Genomic DNA, 19372 nt, shown 5'->3' on the forward strand with positions numbered 1-19372 from the left:
GGCCGTGAGGGTGCTGAGGTCAGTCTCACTGATGTCGAGGAGGAAGTCAGCCGCAGAGCCCAGCTTCACCTGCGAGCAGCGCCTGCTGTCGTCTGGGAAACATCCCCCCAACAGAGCTCACGTTACATGTCGTTCACCCTCACATCATATTCTGCCCAGCAAGACAGAATTACTCAGAGTGAAGCGAAAAAATGTGCCTGAGCTGACCTAAGCAATGAGGAATGACTTCTATTCATGCCTGGTTAATGGAGGAACGGAAGACAGACGCTCACGGACGACTTTCAAAAGGGTTCTCGGCTAAAAGAGGGGATTCACATTGCCTGCCACCCCCGGGGGCATTTCTTATGTAAACACATATGGGGTTCCATGTAGGACTGTTGGGGATCACAGTTCTCAGAGCAGGAACCTTGCTTGTGTCCCCACTGAGGGTCTGATAAAGAACCCACCCAGCAGGTAGAAACACATGAGGAACATGGGCTATGACTTGGCTCTGGGTCCTGGATTTTTCACATGCAGACTTGGTTCATCGACACCTTCTCCAAGCCTCACCATTACCATCTGTAAAGTGGGCAGTAGAAAGCCTATCTAGACATGCTGTTGGTCCTTGAGTTCACTGCCTCATTCAATATGTAGAACTTGAATGCCTCTGAGAGCCTGCTATCTGGATGCTGGAGTCACAACGGCACAACAGTACCAATACTAGTCCCAGGTGCTGTCAAGTCAACCTTGACTCACAGCAACCCCATGTGTCTCAGGGTGGACTTGGACTCCAGGGGGGGTTACAATGGCTGTCATCTTAACTCTGATGACCTCAGCCTTCAAGGTCCTTCTCCTGCATCATTGCTGGGTGAGCTCGAACTGCCAACCTTTCAGTTAGTGGTTAAGCACAAACCACTTGCATCACCAGGGACGTGGCACAATATAGTGTCCTCCCAAATGGAAACTTTTGATTTCCCCTAGATCATCTGCTAATGAATTCAGCCATTCTGAAGTGGCATTTGCATGCTCAAGGAAAGCCAAGCCACCTAAACTGAAATCGCACCCACCTGCTGCCCTTGGCCAGCCAGGGAGAGGATGTAGGCGCCACCATCCCCACCCGGGACAACACCAGGCACCCACCTGTGATCTTGGCCGTGAAGGGACTGCCTGGGATGTGCTTGTCGTTGTACTTGACCAGGATGCTGTAGTCACCAGGCAGGGTGGGCAGATAGGTCACTGTGCACGTCCCGTCTTTGTTGTCAATGCAGCTAATTTCAGCCTTTGAGGGCCCCTCAATAGCCAGGTCCAGACCCCCTGGGAGCGGCAGGATGGAGGAAGTGGTCAGGGAGAATGAGCATCCTTGTTTCAACTGGGAAAATAACTCATCCAGGTATTCTCGGTGTTGGGCAAGGCCGATTCCACAGGGGCACCGGCGGGACCTTGAGTAATCTCAACAAGCAGTGTGCAACGCCCACTGGGAAGACACTCTACTGTTTGAATTCCTCACTGGCATTCTAGTAACTCTTCAGAATGAGAAAAGGCAGGAGCCCTTCCAGCCCAGCACTCACAGGAGGTTGTCACACATGATCAGTATTGGTCAGGTGCCCTATACCATCTGGGAAATCCAGTTAGAGTCACAGATTTAGAATTCTCCATGAACACAAAAAAAGGAACACTGGTGGAGTAGCATGTAAAATACCAGGCTGATATCCAAAAGGCTGGCAGTTCAAATCCACTAGTTGCTCTGAGGAAGATGTATGGCCTTGGAAGCCCATAAAGGGTTGTTATGAGTCAGAACTGACTCAGTGGCAGCTGCCTGGATTTAATGAACACAGGAGGAATAGAGGGTAACCCCCAAACCATATCTACAAGCTGTCAAGTCAATTGTGACTCATACTACCCTGCAGGACAGAAGAGAGCTGTCCCATAGGGTTACTAAGGCTATTATAGCTTATTCCTGGAAGGGGCTGGTGTGTGTTCACTGTCTTCAATTAGTAGACAAATGCCTAACCACTGTGCTACCAGGGCACAATTTTCTAAGCTAGACCTCTAAGTAACTCACATGGACCTGTGTAAACAAGAGCAAAACACAATCATTGTCAACCTTGTAACATCTAAATTTCCTGCCAGTCACGGTGTGAACAGAAACAAGCTGTATGAAGGGTAACCTGGCAAGAATGAGATTTCTTCACATGAATGTGATTTTAATCAGGACCTGAAGGCCTTCAAGGATTTGTTTGGTATGGAAGACAGAAGTTTTCCTCAAGAGACAGATTCACACGGGGGAAATAGGTAAGACATACACTAGTATGTGTTGCTGTTGTTTGCTGTTAGGTGCCGTTGAGTCAACAACTCCTAGTGACCCTATGAACGAAAGGCCTGAGCACTGTTCATAGAGTTTCTGGAGGCAAGCCATTTCGGAAGTGGATGCCCCTCCTGCTTCCAAGCTTGTTTTAATTGGAAAGCTCCACCAAACACTGTCCACCATGGGCAACCATCATCACATTTGGCACATCAGTGTCACAGTGTTTACCATCAGTTAGTCTTATTCTTAAAAGCTGCCCTAGAATTATTTCCACTTTGTTCGCCAAGCAGACGGCTGGGAGTTAACAGAGGTACATTAACTACACATACCTTCTCCCGCATCCTCGGTGACAATGGTGAAGGTGGCGGTCTTGTTGGCCACTCCATACACCAGGCCTGGGCCGTAGGCGGACACGCTTCCGCTGTTGGGGTAGTTCACGTAGAACTGGAGCGGGCTCTCTGAATTCGCAAAGGACACAGACAACATGGCGACTTGTTAAGACATGACCAGACCCCATGGACACAGTATCATAACACTGACCTCTCAGCAGGCAGGCCTGGAGTGTTTTCCGCCAAGGAAGAGGATAAAATGGCCCAGAGGGTGGAGCTAAGTTCTACTTGGTACTGCTTCTTCAATCTTTATATAAGAAGAACAGTGTGCGAGTTGTGTACCCACAGGGAGGTGGGACAGAGCAGGGGAACTCAGCTCAGGATGATCAACATGGAGGACATGGTGGACAAATGACCCACCAGTACTAGAGGGAACCCAGGGGGAAAGGCCTCCGGAAAGGCCATTTATTTGGCTTTCGTTTTCAAGGTTCATATGCAAAATAGGAGATGAACTCCGTGTCCAAATAATGTTCCCAATAAGGAGACAACTACCCAGCTGCCTTTGAGAACTGATTCTAATTCACGGTGACCTCATGCATTTCAGTGGACAGCTGTATTCCATAGGTTTCTAAGGGCTGTGATCTTTCCGAAGTGGATCACCAGGCATTTTTTCTGAGGCACTAAAGGGTGGATCTGAACTGCCAACCTTTTGCTTAGCAGTCAAAGACTTCACTTTTTGCACCACGCAGGGCCCTCTTGGCTGGCTATACGGATGTTGGTCTATTCAGGAGGTGATCAGGTGATTAAAAAGAATAAGGGAGATATGTGTATACTAATCTCACATTATCCATAAGGTGTTGTATTTAAAAAGTTTCTCTATAATATTAAGATCATTAACTCATTCTTCAAAAATAAGACAATTATATTCATCTTTGCAGAAACACCTCCCCCCACATACACACACCCCCGCCCAACTTAAAAAGATATGCAGTCACAATGTGGAAATTTAAAGGAAATGTGGAGAGAAATCCCTTTACATCTGTATCTTTTTAGCTATTTAAATAGAAGATAATATAATTTTGTTTTAAACAAATATTATACACCTTACATTTAAACAAATACTACACACACATACACACATCAAACAAAGTAAACATCAAACTGGGTGAAGTATTTGCAGCTTCTATCATAATAAACTAATCTTTCCAGTATTTAAATTGTTCTTGGAAGCTGATATGAAACAGATCAACAACCAAAACAGAAAAAAGTAGACTAAGGTTTCACATGTTCAGTTAGTAGAGTATAAAAGGCAAATGGCACTTGAACATATGGAAACCTGTCCAATCTCATAAGAGAAATAAGGTGAAACTATCAGATCGGCAAAAACTCAAACGCTTGACAGCCTAGTCCACTGGCAAATCTGCAGAGACACAGATTCGCTCCAACTTTATGGAAGGGGCGGTGCGAACTGAAACAAGCTGTATGAAGGGTAACCTGGAAAGATGCAGCAGAACTAGAAATGCAGGCAGCCTGTGGCCCTGCAATTCCTGCTCTGGGAAAACCACATCTGTACAAAGTACGTTCCACCGCAGCAAGTGGGGAGCAAAGTGCTCCAGGAGAGGAACATGTGTAGCCCTTCATGAGGTGAGAGGCTACAATACAATGGTGCTGTCTTATTGTGGATGTGGAAAAGGTCTGCTGGAATAAAAAAATGGCAAAGGCGGGAGCTCTGGTGGCCTAGTGGCAAGAAGATGAACTGCAATCCCAGAGGTGCATGGTTCGAATCCACCAGATGCTCTGCCGGGGAAGGAGGGGCAATTTCCTCCTGTACCAGTCAGATCTGATTTGACAGTACACACACACAAATTAAAAAAAAAAAAGGCAAGAGCAGAACAGAACACAGAATTCAAAGGTGCGGAACTGATTTAAACTCATTGCAACCCCATGTGGGTCAGAGGAGAAGTGTGTATGCCATAAGGTTGATTATCAGTGGCTGATTTTTCATAAGTCAATACCCAGGTCTTTCCTTCTCATGGCCTCTGGACCGATAGCCTTCTGGTCTTTAGTCTAGACATGAGCTGCCTGTATTATCCACAGACTCAAAGTGCAGAATAAAACTTACTGTCAGTGAATTAATTCATTTTTAAAAATTTTATTATTGTTGTGTGTGTGCCATCAAATCGGATCTGACTGGTACAGGAGGAGATTGTCCTTCTCCAGCAGAGCATCTGGTGGATTTGAACCACGCACCTCTGGGATTGCAGTGCAGCTTCCTGCCACTAGGCCACCAGAGCTCCCTGCCACTGAATTCATTCTGACTTGCAGTGACCTTAGAGAACAGAGGATCATTTCCCTAAAGAGTTCCCGAGGCTCCAGATGTTTATGGAAGTCAACTGCCACATCTTTCTCCTGCAGAATGGCTGATGCATTTTAACTGCCCACCTTGTGGTTGACAACCAAGTGTTCTAACCACATCCCGCCAGGGTTCCTTAATGTGTGGAAGACTGTACAATTTTTGCTTTAAAAAAGGAAAAAAGTTAAAACCCTATATTCCTGTTTACTTGTAGAGGCTTAGAGAGTCTGAACTGAGACATGAAAAAATTAACAACAGCCGAGTTCAAAGAGAGGGCAGATGGGAATATGGATGGGAAAGAAACCTTTCAATATATCATCCTAGTTTTAAACAATGGTTACTTACTCAAAACATTAACATAAAAAATGAGACATTAAAATAAAGAACAAGAACACTCCTGGCTGATGGAACAAATCCGGAGCTGGATTTCTGTGGTGGGGGTTCTGTGACAACCAGCTGTTTGTCCTTGTCCCTGATCTTCATGACCTCCCCATCAGCCGAGGCTCCCCACCCTAAACCCCACGCCACACCGCCCCTCACATTTTTCTCACAGCACACAGAGCACATTGACAAAGACAAACAGCTTTGGCCCTCAGGGCCTATACTGTGTCCCAGGACACTGACAGAACCTGCTGGGGGTTGACACTGCTTCCCCAAACCTGCCACTGAGATTTTCTCCGTGCACAGCAGCAAAACATCCCAGATGTCCAGGCCCTAAGCCAGGGTCCTGCTGCACTGCGGGCCTTGTCCACTCACCGGGGATGTGGCTGCCCATGTATTTGATGTGCATCTCGTGGAGCCCGACCTCCGTGGGGGCGTATCTGACGGTGACTGTGCCGTCCTTGTTGTCCACAATCTCGGGGGTGGCCGTCTTCCCAGAAGGCATGTGGACCTCCCCTAGGAGTGTGGAAAGACAGGACAGTGAGCCCATCGGGCTCTTTGCTGGGACAGTGTTATGCCTTCAAAGTCAAGGTTTCACACCCATGAGTGGACTTCGCTGCCCAAAGTGTCGAGATCCCAAAGCAGGGAAAACATTCATTCATATTCCCATCAGTTTCCATTAAACACAGCAGGCAACATTTAAATCAGTGGTTCTGGACAACTGAGGCATCAGAAGCTCAAACGGGATTTGAGAAGACCACAGAATGAGCAGAACCAGAGGAGAAAGGCCCCTGAGAACTCAAAGTGAAGCAGCATTGAAGGGGGGCTGGCGAGAGAAAGCAGCTCCTGACAGTAGAGACCAGTGTCTCGGCCAGATGTGGAGAAGCTGGAGATTAAGAAAAGGCGGGAAGCTGGAGGCAGGAGGAAGCCAAACACAGCAGCCTGAGGCCCTCTTAGGAACGTGGCATGAGTTATGAAAGAATGGCTGCTTCAGAGAAGCCCAGAGAACATTCTGTAACCTCAAGATTTCCCAGTCAACCGCTAAGTCCAGAGCTGGACGTGGTGGGTCGAGGACCCTCAATCTGGTGGAACGTCCGCCCAGCACCAGATCACGCTTTAGAGTGGCAGCGCTCACCAGCCCAACCCCCTGCTGACACATCAACTGTGACTCATGATGATTCTCTGTGGGGTTGGAATGGCCACAACTCTTTACAGAAGGAGACAGTCCATTTTTCTTCCATGGAGCCTTCTGGTGGATTTGAACTGCCAACCTTCTAGTTAGCAGTCAAGCATATCACAGGTGACATCTTCAGGGCTCCATTCCATGAGAATAACTTACCGGTAATTTCTCCTTTCCGGACAGCAAACGGGATGACCAGGTCGAAAGGCTTAAATCCTAGCCCATTCATGTCACTCACGGGGACATACGCTTCTTCAGTAACCTAAAAACATGAAGCATTGGTCAGTGGGTACAGTGGACCTCAGAGTAGGGAAGCTACAGGGGGCAGAGTGGCTGGGAATTCTGCAGGCTGGCTGAGCCGAGATGTGGGTCCGTGGCTGCCCATGGGGTGTGGGCTTTGTCTGCTGGTCCAGGTGCAGGGCCGAACCTGAAGGATTTGAGCAATTGCTGACCAATTGCTAGACATCCCTCGGCAACTTGCCTGTAGAATTCCCAACCATGCCCATGGGAAAGGGGAAGAATGAGAGACAGCAATGTCTGTGAGTCCCAAGAGGCTCCACCTGGAAAGGTTTTAGTTGCCTGTGGCCTGGAAAAGAAGGTGCATTTAAGTGGCAGAGAGCAGCAGCAGTGACCATCCCCTGGACAGCAACCGAATGTGCGACAAGGACAGCGTCCATCTCTCTCTTTACACACGGAGACAAATTGTGCTGAGCGTGATCACAGACATGACGAGGGTGGCGACTGACGGAGTGCAGACGGTGACACCAGAGGGGGTCTTATTACAGAGAAAGCAGGGGCCGTGGTGATGGGCTGATCAGGGGGTGGAGAAATGAATGACCAGGACACCGAGAGAGCTAAAGCGATTCCCAGAAGCAGGAGGGAGCTTTTCTGAAAGGAAGGTTGAGTCAACACAGAAAAGAAAAAAGTATACCCAGGGCTTTCCTCCAGGGGGACATGCATTTACCGGTGCCTCCGCCTTGACCGCGACTTCCCCATCCGTGGCCTGCTCGGTGGCAAATGGAGATTAGGTGGGAATCATATCGGAGGGTGCGACTACAACCCAGCAGATTCTAGAGCTGCTTCCTCCTGCTAACCAGGAGGTCTCCCTGGGACACTCGCACGTGCACCCTCAGCACCCTTCGGAGTGAGCTGTGTCAGACCTCTGAGCTCTCTGATCCCATAAGCCCCCTGCTAGGAAAGGGGCACACAGAAATCCTGCCAGAACACAGGGGGGACAAAATTTCTGACCAGAGCCACATGTGATAATGCACAACTAGAGCCGCCTAAACACCACTCTGTCAGGGGCTCTGTTAACGACAGAGACTCATGAGAACCACACAGTAGGACCCCTGACACAACCTGGAAGATGTGGCTAAGTTTCAGGAACTCACACAAGAGGGTGTCTAGAGCACATCCACCCTGAAGGATGGGAGCGAAGGGCAAGAGAGCACACTCAGAGGAAACTGTTAACAAAGCCAAAGTGTTGGCCGTACAACAGAAAAACTAATACCACTCATGTCTGCAACACAGAACTAGGAAAGTGGACTCTTCTTCCTCGATTAAACTGTGTAAAGGGTTTTCAAACTTTTAAAATAAATTTATTAATAAAAAAAAGTTCTTGATTTCATACTCCTCAATCAACTGACTCGATAAAGAGAGGACTCCCCAACTGCCCCCTCTTTTGCCACGACGACAAGAACTGATGGCTGCGTCTAGGGGGTATTCCCACTTTAACCCTCTTTGTGTATTCTGGCATTTGTAGAGAGGGGGCTTCAGCTGCAAAGGCAGCTTAGTGAGTGCCCATATTTAGGAACAGCCCCGCCTGTCCCCTCGACCTCAGGCCCCTCTCAGATCTGGGTTATTTAGGGACATATTCATTATGAGAATCAGCACGATCCAGAATCAGGCCTTGCCTGTCTGCCCTAGCAAGAGTTCCAGGGCCGTGTATGCACACAAAGCCTGCCTGCTTCATGCACTCCTGGGTCTGCTGGTGGCCGGACTCACAACAGCTCCATACGCAAGAGAACTGGACTACAGCGATTCATAAGGGTTTGGGTGTTCTTTTTGGATCCACAGGGTTTTTGTTGGCTGGTTTCCACAAGTGTATCATCAGATCATTCTTCCTAATCCATCTTAGCCTGGAAATGTGGCTGAAACCTGTTCAGCCTCACAGCAGCATTTAGAATTCTACCGACAGACGGGTCATGGCTGTGTGTGAGATGAACCAGCCGGAACTAAACTTGGTTCTCCCATATGGCAAGAATTCTGCCACTGAGCCACCACTACCTATAGGTTACATTCATTCCATGTGAGGAGTATCAGGCCACTGGTTTGCCTGCTAAAATGGTCCCTGATATTTTACACTGATTGTACGCACAAACCCTCCCAGGGTGGTCTCGAACACCCAACCAACTGCACTTCTGCCCAGTGGCTGCTCTTCCATCCTGCTCAATTCTAACCAAGTCGATAAACCTGTCATGGGCCATAAACAAAGTTAAAATTGTAAACAAGAACATAAACTTTCTAACTCTGTTTCTACCACGAAGGAGAAAAACATTTCCGAGTGAACAATGTCAAAAGTTGACAAGTGTTTATAGACTTGAGAGGTAAAAGGGCCTCCCAGACCTCTTGCAAAATGTTTACAGATAAACAAATGTCTAGGAAAGGGGTAGAGAAAGCTCTAACAGATTATAGACTGTGTGGAGGCGAGTCAGTAGGTTTCTGTTTAAAAAGGAGTCAGCTTGCCCTTCTCCACAGCAGCACAGAGTGAAATAATTAGAAGGTGGTTTGCAGGCTGTGCATGGGGCCAGGTCATTAAGGCCGATGAGTCCTGTGGTTAAGCATAGTAGCCACCCTTGGCATCAAAAGACTCTGGGTGAGGGAGATGGTTCAGTGCTCGGTGGCTGTCCAGAGTGGATGTGGGTCAGAGGTCAGCTCTGAATCTCCACATGTGACCCAGGGTGCTGTTATCCTCATTTGTAAAGCGGCTGACAAGACTCAGAACTATTTGGGTGAGATCAAACAGACAGCAGCAGCTCAACAGGAAATGTAGGTGGAAGTGAGCTCATGCTAGTGGGCTTATGAGTTTATGTCCATTTGGGAAAGGAAGGTGAGAATGGTCTCGGGAAGTGAGGAAGGTAATCAGTATCGCTGAACTGTTCGTGGAGAATCAATGAACTGGTGTCTGTTCTGTTGCGGATATTCTCAACAACAAAAAGAATTCTTTTTAAAAATAGTAAGAATCAGATGGAAGACCTCAAAGCTATCCAGAATTGAAAATTAAAAGCTCTAGTCATACTCTAACCAGGGTATTTCCATAACGGTTTCCATTTCCCAGATGCTCCTAGTTCCAAAAGACAAGGTATTCCCCAGTCACGAGTGAAATCGTGATCACTCCAAAAACACAATACGAGGAGGCGTTATGGTGACGTGGCCCACAGCATATTGTGCTGCCAATCAAAACACAACCAGTGGCCCTGTGGGTCCCGGGATATGAGATTCAAGTCCCCAGACAAAACAGCACCCCTTCTCCTTCAGCCATGGGCAATGGCTACGGGGGTGAGGGTGGGGAAGAATGGTAATGCTTTATGCATAAACTGTCTTTTTCCTCCTAAAATAGAAATACATCTTTCTGAAATGAGTTTAGGCCAAGCATGGTGAATGGTCAATAAGAGACTCTCAAAGTCCTTTGAGCCAAAGGATATCTAAAGATTGCTCTTGTATTCTATAAGGTGGAGAATGCTTTAAACAAGTCTTCCCCAAGGAAAAAGTTCAAACACGATGAAACTCAGTAAGCGGTGTTTGATACTATTTCTGCTCATAGCCTCCTGCTCTGGAGGACTCTGTCTTACCATGACAGTGAAGGGGCTGTTGGGAATATCCACGCCACCAAAGCGCACGTAGATCACGTAGGTGCCTGGTTTGACGGCCGTGTAGAAGATGTCATAGGTGCCATCCTGGTTCTCAATGACATCCGCCTCTGCCTCAGTGCCGTCTGGGGTCAGAACGGTGCAGGTCACCTTTCCCTTCCCGGCGGTCTTAGCATCGACCACGAAGCCCACCTCCTCACCGGTTTTCACAGTGGGGGCGATTCCAGGACCTTCAGGGAAACAAGCGCAGGGGAAGAGAATGGACTATCAGTCACGGACACTTCAGAACAAATCACGCTAAATATTAAATATAAAATAAAGGCTAAATATTAGCCTTTTAACTGCCACCACACAGAAAGGAGCCCCAAAAATAACTTGGAGAAGGTGCTGCTCAAAGAAGATCTCTTCAGTTATTAAATAAGAAGTACCCACAAACTCCTGAGTGCCTACCACATGTGAGGCTAGGTTTACCAGCATTCCAGGGTATGGGTGGTAAAGGTCAACCGTGACTATCAAAAATCTACTGGGCATTATAAGTATTAGGTATAAAGAAGTCTGGCTTGAAGGAAGTACCACCAGAGTGTTCTTTAGAGGCGGGGATGGTGAGACTTGGTCTCATAAACTTTGGTCATAAACTGTGGTAAGGAGGGGCCAGACCTTGAAAAAAAGGAAAGGTGGAGGGTCAAAGAAAGAGGAAGACCCAAAGGCAGATGGACTCAGTGATTATAACAATGGGCTCCAGCATATCAGAGATCATTAGAGGACAGGGCAAGTTGACTCCACGGCACCTAACAACAGGTACGCAGAAAAGTAAGGAAGACAGCAAAGTTCCCGCTCTTAAGGCTCTTAAGAGTCTAAGGGAGATGGATGGAAGCACCAAGAATGACAGCTTCATCTTCCACAGAAACAATGAGGTGAACAAAAGATCTTCTCCATTTAGAGTTGGCTGTTAATGAAGAAATCCAAGACCACACTGTTCAGGCAGGGAGTAACAAAAGAGATGATATGGGAGACAGTCTATGGAAAACCTTGAATGACAGACCAAAAGCCTGAACAGCCAATGGGAATCTGCTGGAACTGGGGCTGGAATAGGGGTTGTTGAACTAGGCAAGAAAGATGTCCCTGCCCAACATCAACCCTCAGGCAAAACAAGCCTAAGCAGTATTGACTGGCCATATTTTATAATTTCTCCATTTTGGCTACTAATGGGCAAAAAAAGAGATCAGACTGAACAATTTACAGCTCGGCCCTAAAAGTCAAAAGACCTTTTCCATTTAGAATTGGTTGCGTGATGACATCAGGTTTAAAGAGAATCTGTCTCATTTCAGAGATGGGGATTTGTGTTTTTAACTGGTTGGGCAGCATCACAGACTTGCCAAAGGGATTCGCAAAAAATGTTAGGATCATGTTTTCACGTGTCTCTTCAATGCTAACCCCAATGCTCTTGAAACCATCTACTCATGACAGAAATGCGCTGCATTTCCTGGGGCTCACCCAGACAGCTGAGATCGCAGCAAATGTACCAACTTCAAAAGTAATCTAATAATAGCTACCATGTATCTGGCACTGGGCTGAGCATGTTTTCATGCCTGACCTCAAACAAACTTTGCAATAACCCTGTAGAATACTCTCTGATCTTTTAAAGAGCTTCATGAATCTAAATGTTCCCCCAAAAGATCTTCCATCTAAGTCAGATTGCACCTTGGAGTGGTCAAACTAGTTGTTCTGATCAGACAGCTACCAGGTGGCAGGAAAGGGCTAGCACATGGCTTTCTCACCCCAGAGCCCAGACTCCCGCCCTTGCTGTTCCTCCGAACTCACCAGTCGCCAGGCACTTGCTAGCATCCCCTGTCTGGGTGGCTCGGATGCGGTAAGGAGAAAACGGGATGTCGTCTCCCCCATAAGTGATTCCGACTGAATAGCGTCCAGTCTTATCAGGGATATAGGTGACACCATAGGTGCCATCTTTATTGTCTTGAACAACAGCTCTCTTGGGTTTCCCCTCTTGGTCCTGCGGGTCACAGAGAAATAGTCTTTAGAGGGTGCTGTCAAGATGTAGAAACCACTCACAGACAATCTGGACATACCCGGCACATCAATCTCTAGTGGGAAGGGACTATTTGCAATCTTTTTTCTTTTTTTGGTAGGAAGACAGGATCGTGTTCTTTTACAATAGTGGTGATCACAGTCAGTATTTAACAACTTTTTGGTCAAGTGACTATCAAGTTTTTTGCTCCAAATCCATTGAAATTTAAGGAGATAGAGATAGAGAGGTTCTTAATCACATGCTGCCCTATGTTCTTTATTTTCTCTTTAGTAAGAGGACTCTGTTAACTAGATGAACTGAAGGAAGAATACAAAAACTCCTAGCATTCTTTGTCATTAGGTATGGCCCCATAATCTACGATCAATTTTGGCAAATGAGATGAAAGAAAGTTTTAGGAGGGCCTGACAAATACTATTTAAGAAATAATTTGTTTAAGAGTATTCTATTTAAAAAAAAGTATTCTATCAATACTGATAGAATCGTTTAAGAGAACTGACTGAGCTAGCTGGGAGGATAACTCTATTGCCTTTGCCTTTTTCTACCTTCTGGCATGCCATACATGTATGATGGCTGGGCCACTGGCAGCCGTTTTGCTCTCTGAGGAAATCTTAAGGATAGAAGGCACATACTATAAAAGATAAGCAGAGAGATGGAGTCTCCTTCCTTGAGCCATGAAGCCACTTTGGTGCCAAATATAATTCTTTGAAGATTCTTTTAGAAGAGAAAATAACCCATGTACTTAAGCCACTTTTCTTTTGATATTAACTATAAATTTCAGACCTTAGTCTAAACCAATCCAACGAACAATTCAAAGCATTTTGAAATAAAATCATAAAGATATAATACAAATTGACGTTTACAAGAGTTACAAAAAGTTGGTGCTTAAAGGTATGCTCTCTGGTTCTTTTGTTTATTCTCTTCTAGAAAATAACTCAAAAGTTACCGTAATCTGAACCGCAAGAAGGCCTTCACCAGCATCTCTGGCATCGATAGCGAACTCCACGGGGAGACTGGCGGGCACACCATAAGAACTGATGCCAGGGCCGCTGGCAGTCACTTTGCTGGCATCATATGTGGGAAGGACCTTGACCTTAAAGGGACTTGACATACACACAGTTGGTCAGAATACACGTCAATCCTATTCCAGTTGAACTCTCCCACACATACAGAAGGGGGATTTTTCTACAGCAGACATGATAGTGAGTTTAGCTGAAGCTCCTCCAGGAGAAATTTACAATCATGAACTTAGCTTTGCCCTGAGTACAGCCAACCAAATCCTCAAGTAGTGAAGTGAAATGGTAGAAAACAGTACGGCGTTTTCTTTAGAAAAAGAGATACCATATGGTCAAGCTGTCCCAACACTAGGTATCTATCCTCTCTCTAGGATTTTTCTAGAAAGAAAGATCGTTGTCCAAATGGGAAAACTACCTGTTAAGTCACCAAAAGATGGCTTGAGTATAAACAAAGATTTCAAAGATTCTCAACTCCTTCAGTCTGTCTTTCAATTTAAAAAGTTCTGGTGATGCCATGGGTTTAGCTTTGGGATAAACCAAAAGGTTGGTGGTTTGAATCTACCAGTCTACTCCCACAGATATCTACATCATCAGGATCTCTATATTCTTTTGGGTGGTTCTACTCAAGCAGGGTCACTCAGAATCCAAGTCAACATGGTGTCAGTGGGCTGGGTGTTAGCTGGTTTCAATGAAAGACGGCTGAAAGGAATGAGGGTTGGGGGAACACGAAGGGAGCACAGCCACACAGATATCACTACTCCTGGACTGTAATAGTCATGGGAGCATGAAGGTTTTCAGTGACTGGATGGATGGATGGATGGATGGATGGATGGATGGATGGATGGATGAACAGACAGATGGATGGGTAGGCCACACAGCAGCATTGGCGAACCCTGGAGGGTTGAAGTCAAGGTTGGATATCCTTTCCCAAGTGTCCAGGGCTTACCTGCGAGGAATTTCTTCATCAGCATATTTGACAGAGACCATGTAAGGACCCTCCTGGGATGGGGTATAGGTCACTGTATGTGTGCCATCGCCATTGTCCACCACATTCACTGGCTCCACCAGGCCTGAGGACAGAGACAAGAGGTCTGAGTACTGACCCGGCTTCCCTTTCATTTCACCCCGGGTAAAGTCTGAAAGACAATCATCTCTGTCCCCAGAGCTACTGGCTTCCACTGATGAGCAGCAATATCAAGACAAGCAGGCCAGGATCATAAAGAATCACAGTGAGACGGGGTGTCCAATTCATGGTTGCAGAAATGACCCCCAGCCACATTTAGCTGTTTGTTGGCTGAAGCGCACTCGGTCTGCCCTCGAGCGTAATTAAGGAGACTGTCTGCACTTGTTAGTGTTGGGGTGTGGTGAAGACGCATGCTGCAGACGCACTATTACTGTTCCAAGCTAGTCAGGCATGCTTGGGGTTTGGCAATTTTATCTAATAGTTAAGAAGGGGCTACAGACCCAGAAATGAGCAAGAATTAACCAACATGCTGGCCATTCAGGACTTGGGTCCTCAAAGACCACAATGGGCTAGCATGCTGCATGCAGGTACAGGGCAGGAGAGGGCGCTGAGCTCATGAGGTGGGATGGGTTAGGACACAGTGAAGGTGCCCTCAACGTGACACCTGCTTAAAGGTGATGATAAAGATGCTGTTAACTGGGTAGAGATTATGTTAAACGATAATTATATCGAGACATGCACTGGATGAGTAAAGTCCAGAGCCAATTCTGACTATGTGTGAGAGTCAAGTGCAGGTAGGTTAATCAAAGCAAGAAAAAAAAATTATTCAGCAAAGCAGATGAGGTAAGCACCATGCAATGTTAGAGGTGGGGCTGGCAACAGGCAATCAGGTTACACAAATTAGAGCAGCAGCCAACAGCGAAATGCAAACCTGTCTCCGTAAAATCGCCCTTCGGGTCACCTTTAAAGAACTCTGAAACGGTTTCCAAGGGGCTGTGCCATGACTGGGAATCCGTCTCATCAGCTAAAATTAAAAGGCTGTTACTTGAAAGTCCTCTATAACAAAAGCAGAGATCTAGGTAAAGGGTCTCTACTCTCTCACACTCACGCGCTCATGTCCATTCCCAGGTCGTGGAGCTTGGTGACTTCGTAGAATTAGATTCCAGCCCCATGACCTCATTTCCCACAAGCCACTTCTACCCTAAGCTTCAAAGGGCATAACCTCCTGCTGAACCCTATTAAGGGGAAGGTTCCTCTTCAAAGAAGGAAGCCCCGAACACATCACTGGGAAAAAATCCAGATCATTTACGAAATGAGACTAGCACATTTGCAGTGCTGGAAGAGGAAACGTAGTCACTTTCCAAAAAAAGGCATGTTTTATCACACTTCACGGCTATGTCCCCAAGTGGCCTGCTAACCTTACCAAACTCAAATTCCAGGGTGACGACAGGGCCATTCCCCAAGAGACACGGTGTATCCAGAGAGGAACGAGGACAATGACAAGGCTGCCTGCCATGTGGGCCAAGTACCTGTCACTTGCAGCAATTCTGGGCATGTTCTCCAGTAGCACCAAAGCATTTGGCAGAGAATACTCATCTAGCCATATCCAGACCAACCTTGCTCACCCCAACAAAGAATGGGCGAGTTGTAGCAGTATCAGAGGCCAAGCACTAACTGCGCCATCCAGCTACTTTAAAAATATTGTCAAGACATTTAGGGCTATATTTTTAAACCAAGTATTCCCGATGATTCTTAGCTGCTAACTGAAAGGTTGGTGGTTCAAGACCACCAGTGGGTCACACTGGGCAGCTGTGATTGGGAATTCCTTCTAAGAGTGGCACAAAACAACATTCTTAAAAGGGGAAAAACACAGACCACTGGAGAAATGCCAGGTCTGCCCACCTTCACACAGAACTTCTACTGTTTAGCGAAAATAGTGAACAATAAAGTCATTAAAGAAATTTAAGTTCAGGACAAAAATGTCTGCTCTGGAACGTGGCCATCCCTGCTTGGTCAGGCTAGAAGGCAAGAAATACACTTACCTCGTGGGCCCAGGACCCTCACTTCCAGCGGGGCCAGGCCAGCCTTGCTGCTGTCCACTGTGAAGGACTGTAGGACGTGAGCACGGACGCCAGAGCCCAGCCCCGGGCCCGCGATCTTGACCTTGCTGGGATCCACGACGTCCTTCACAGGAACTCTGAAGGGGCTGCCTAGAAAAGTGGTCAGGGGACTCTCAGTACAGCCCACCAACGAGAGTCCCCAGTGCTCCCAGAATCACACAATTGTTCCAACCCGGGGCCTGGACTGTTTGGATTCCACGTGATGCTTTCTGACTTGCTGCGTGTGCATCTGTGTGACTACCCATTCTTCCCTATGACTACAGAGCACCTACTGTGCACAGACACTGTGCTGGGTGCTGGGCTCAGAGCGGTTCACACTCCCCAACCCTCCAGGAACCTGTGAACTCTGAGGAGGAGACCTGTGAGCCATTACATGATATGTAACAGACACAGAGAGGCAAACTGACTAGCTCCAGTGCACTTTAATGAGCTTCACAGATAATGATATTTTGAACAAATGGCAGGTCCACTGGAGTCATTTTTCCAACAGCATAAGCTCATTTCAGAGACTGCTCTTATTATAAACCATCGAGCCGAAACTCCTAGCTGACCCTCCAGCTGGTTTTCAGAGGTAATAAGTGGCGCGGGAGGAGACTGCTGCGCATCTTTTTCCCACAGGGCAGCTGGCAGATTCGAACTGAACGTCTCTGGGTTGGCAGTGCAACTCCTTACCACAAAGCCACCAGAGCTCCCTTAATAGACTATAATAGAGTGTGAACAGACCCTAACCCTACCAAGACCTTGTCCTCAGGCCAAGACCAGTCACAACGAAGCCGCCCCTCATTGTGTCCCACAAAAGAGGGCCAAGTTACTGATCTCTCCAGACCAAGCCACAATAGGAACAAAGACCTCGCAGCCTACTCCCAAAATTCAGCCAATGAAAATCCTATGGACAACATCCCTATGTATAACCAATCCTCACAAGGGCTCAGGGCCAGGCAGGGTTCTATTCCCTTATGCATGGGGGTCATCAGGGTTGGAAGCCAGTTTGGTAACAGCTAACAATTGCCACATATCTCTGCTCTGAATCTCAGAAAGTTTATACTTTGGACCATAGAGTTGGAACCGACTCACAGTAGACCCTCCAGTGGGTTCTCCCATGGAGCGGCTAGTGGACTCAAACTGGGGGCCTTTGGGATTGCAGCACAGCTTCTTGCCACTAGGGCACCAGAGCTCCTAAAAGGACACACTACACGAGGGAAAGAGACCTTTCCATCGTAATAAAAGTTGGGTTTCAATGGGTCAATAAACAAAGGCAAGGCAAATTGAGGTCTGAGATGGCAAACTGGCAGATAATGCATTATCTGCCACTTCCTCATTGTATGCCCTAGAAGACATCATCAATCAATCACAGACTGCCCCCTTCTTCCTTATGGGCTGAGTTCCAGTCAATCAGTGGTCTAGGTAGCACCACCAATTCCCTGTGGCTGGCCCACCAAAGAAATAAACATGCCATTTCTGGTAAGACAGGGCACTTTATTAAAAGTAACCCAAGTTCTAGTTTGTACCAGGCCAGGAGAAAATAGGCTAATATGTAACTATCCATAATCCCTATGAAAGCAAACTGGAAGCTATCGGATCACCAAATGCTTCACAGGAACACCTCACCAGCTACCTCAGCTATGACACCTGATACGAACACAACCAACAGGCTATTGAAATACACAGCCTGGGAAAGTTCTGGTTCAGGAGCTGGCAGTCTCACACAAGACAATAGAGTCTAACACTCAAAGGGTCTCCTGTTGTTGTGTTTGAAGAAAGCCATCTGCCTCAAGCTGGTGGGTCAGCCAAAGGGATCCACGTCCTCAAGTGGGAAGGGGAATTCCTGGGCTGACAGGATCCAGCAGATATTCCTGGTAGAGTCAAAACGGTTCTGCTTCCTCCACAACCAAGAGAGATGCCTGTCTCCAAACCACGTCAGCTCCCCTCAGAACAGCTCCCCTTCCAATCACTCGCTCGAGCGCCCCACCCTCCTCGTCCAAGTGCTCCAGGGTTGAACATTTCTCCAAAACACCTGCCGCTCGATCCTCCCACTATTTTCAGTGCCGTTTTCACAGGTTTTGCTTGCATAGTTTATCAGGCAGTGGGCTCCCGGAGGAAATGAGCTTTGTCTTGTTCACAACTGAATTAATCGTTAAAGAGAGCTCTGGTGGCCAAATGTTAAGAATCTACGTTGCAATCCCAAAGGTACACAGTTCGAATCTACCAGCAGCTCCACAGGAGGAGGACGAACACTCTCCCCCCGTGTACAATTCACCCCTTCTGAAAACCCGGCAGAGGGTCAGCTATGATGGGCTGATTCCAACGTGACAGTACACCACAAAGGAGTGCTAGTGGTGTAGTGGGTTAAACATTGTGTGGATAAACAAACGGTCATCAGTTCAAACCCATGTGCTATTTTATTATTTTGTCTAAACTATTTTAGACAAGTGACAGTTGACTTCCATTAAGACTGGCAGCCTTGAAACCTCTATGAGGCAGTTCTATGCTGTTCTGCAGGGTCACCATGAGTTGGAAGAGACTTAACAACAGTGAGCAGTGATTATGTTGTTGTTGTGCGCCGTCAAGTTGGCCCAGACTCATAGTTGACCCTCCAGTGGGTTTTCATAGGCTGTAAATCACACAGGAGGAGACTGTGTGGAACAGCTGGTGGATTCGAGCAGAGTGCCCTTCGGTTTTGGGGTTTTTTGTTTCTTTGAAAGTTTAAAGCAGCTTTGTTAAGGGGCCTCCTTAGTGGCATCAGTGCCTTTTGGATTGCAGTGCAACTCCACACCATTAGGCCATCAGAGTTCCCTAGTGATTACAGAAATTTTTAAAATGTATTTTGAATGA

At 47.0% G+C, this 19372-nt stretch overlaps 1 protein-coding gene across 1 annotated transcript in view; it reads right to left on the minus strand.

Annotated features, from left to right (window-relative positions):
- Window positions 1–19372, minus strand: part of FLNB (filamin B, beta) — a 137227-nt gene that overhangs the window by 19935 nt on the left and 97920 nt on the right. The window contains exons 25-35 of the mRNA XM_006892284.1: window positions 16463–16630; window positions 14403–14526; window positions 13387–13543; window positions 12218–12407; window positions 10379–10626; window positions 7492–7530; window positions 6687–6789; window positions 5723–5863; window positions 2614–2742; window positions 1120–1293; window positions 3–92 (exon numbers count right to left, since the gene is read on the minus strand). Of these exons, the coding sequence (XP_006892346.1) occupies window positions 3–92; window positions 1120–1293; window positions 2614–2742; window positions 5723–5863; window positions 6687–6789; window positions 7492–7530; window positions 10379–10626; window positions 12218–12407; window positions 13387–13543; window positions 14403–14526; window positions 16463–16630 (1563 nt within the window). The remainder of the gene's footprint in view (window positions 1–2; window positions 93–1119; window positions 1294–2613; window positions 2743–5722; window positions 5864–6686; window positions 6790–7491; window positions 7531–10378; window positions 10627–12217; window positions 12408–13386; window positions 13544–14402; window positions 14527–16462; window positions 16631–19372) is intronic.

This window comes from Elephantulus edwardii, unplaced genomic scaffold (assembly GCF_000299155.1).
Source record: "Elephantulus edwardii isolate Elephantulus edwardi_28Jun2011 unplaced genomic scaffold, EleEdw1.0 scaffold00113, whole genome shotgun sequence".
Lineage (NCBI taxonomy): Eukaryota > Metazoa > Chordata > Mammalia > Macroscelidea > Macroscelididae > Elephantulus > Elephantulus edwardii.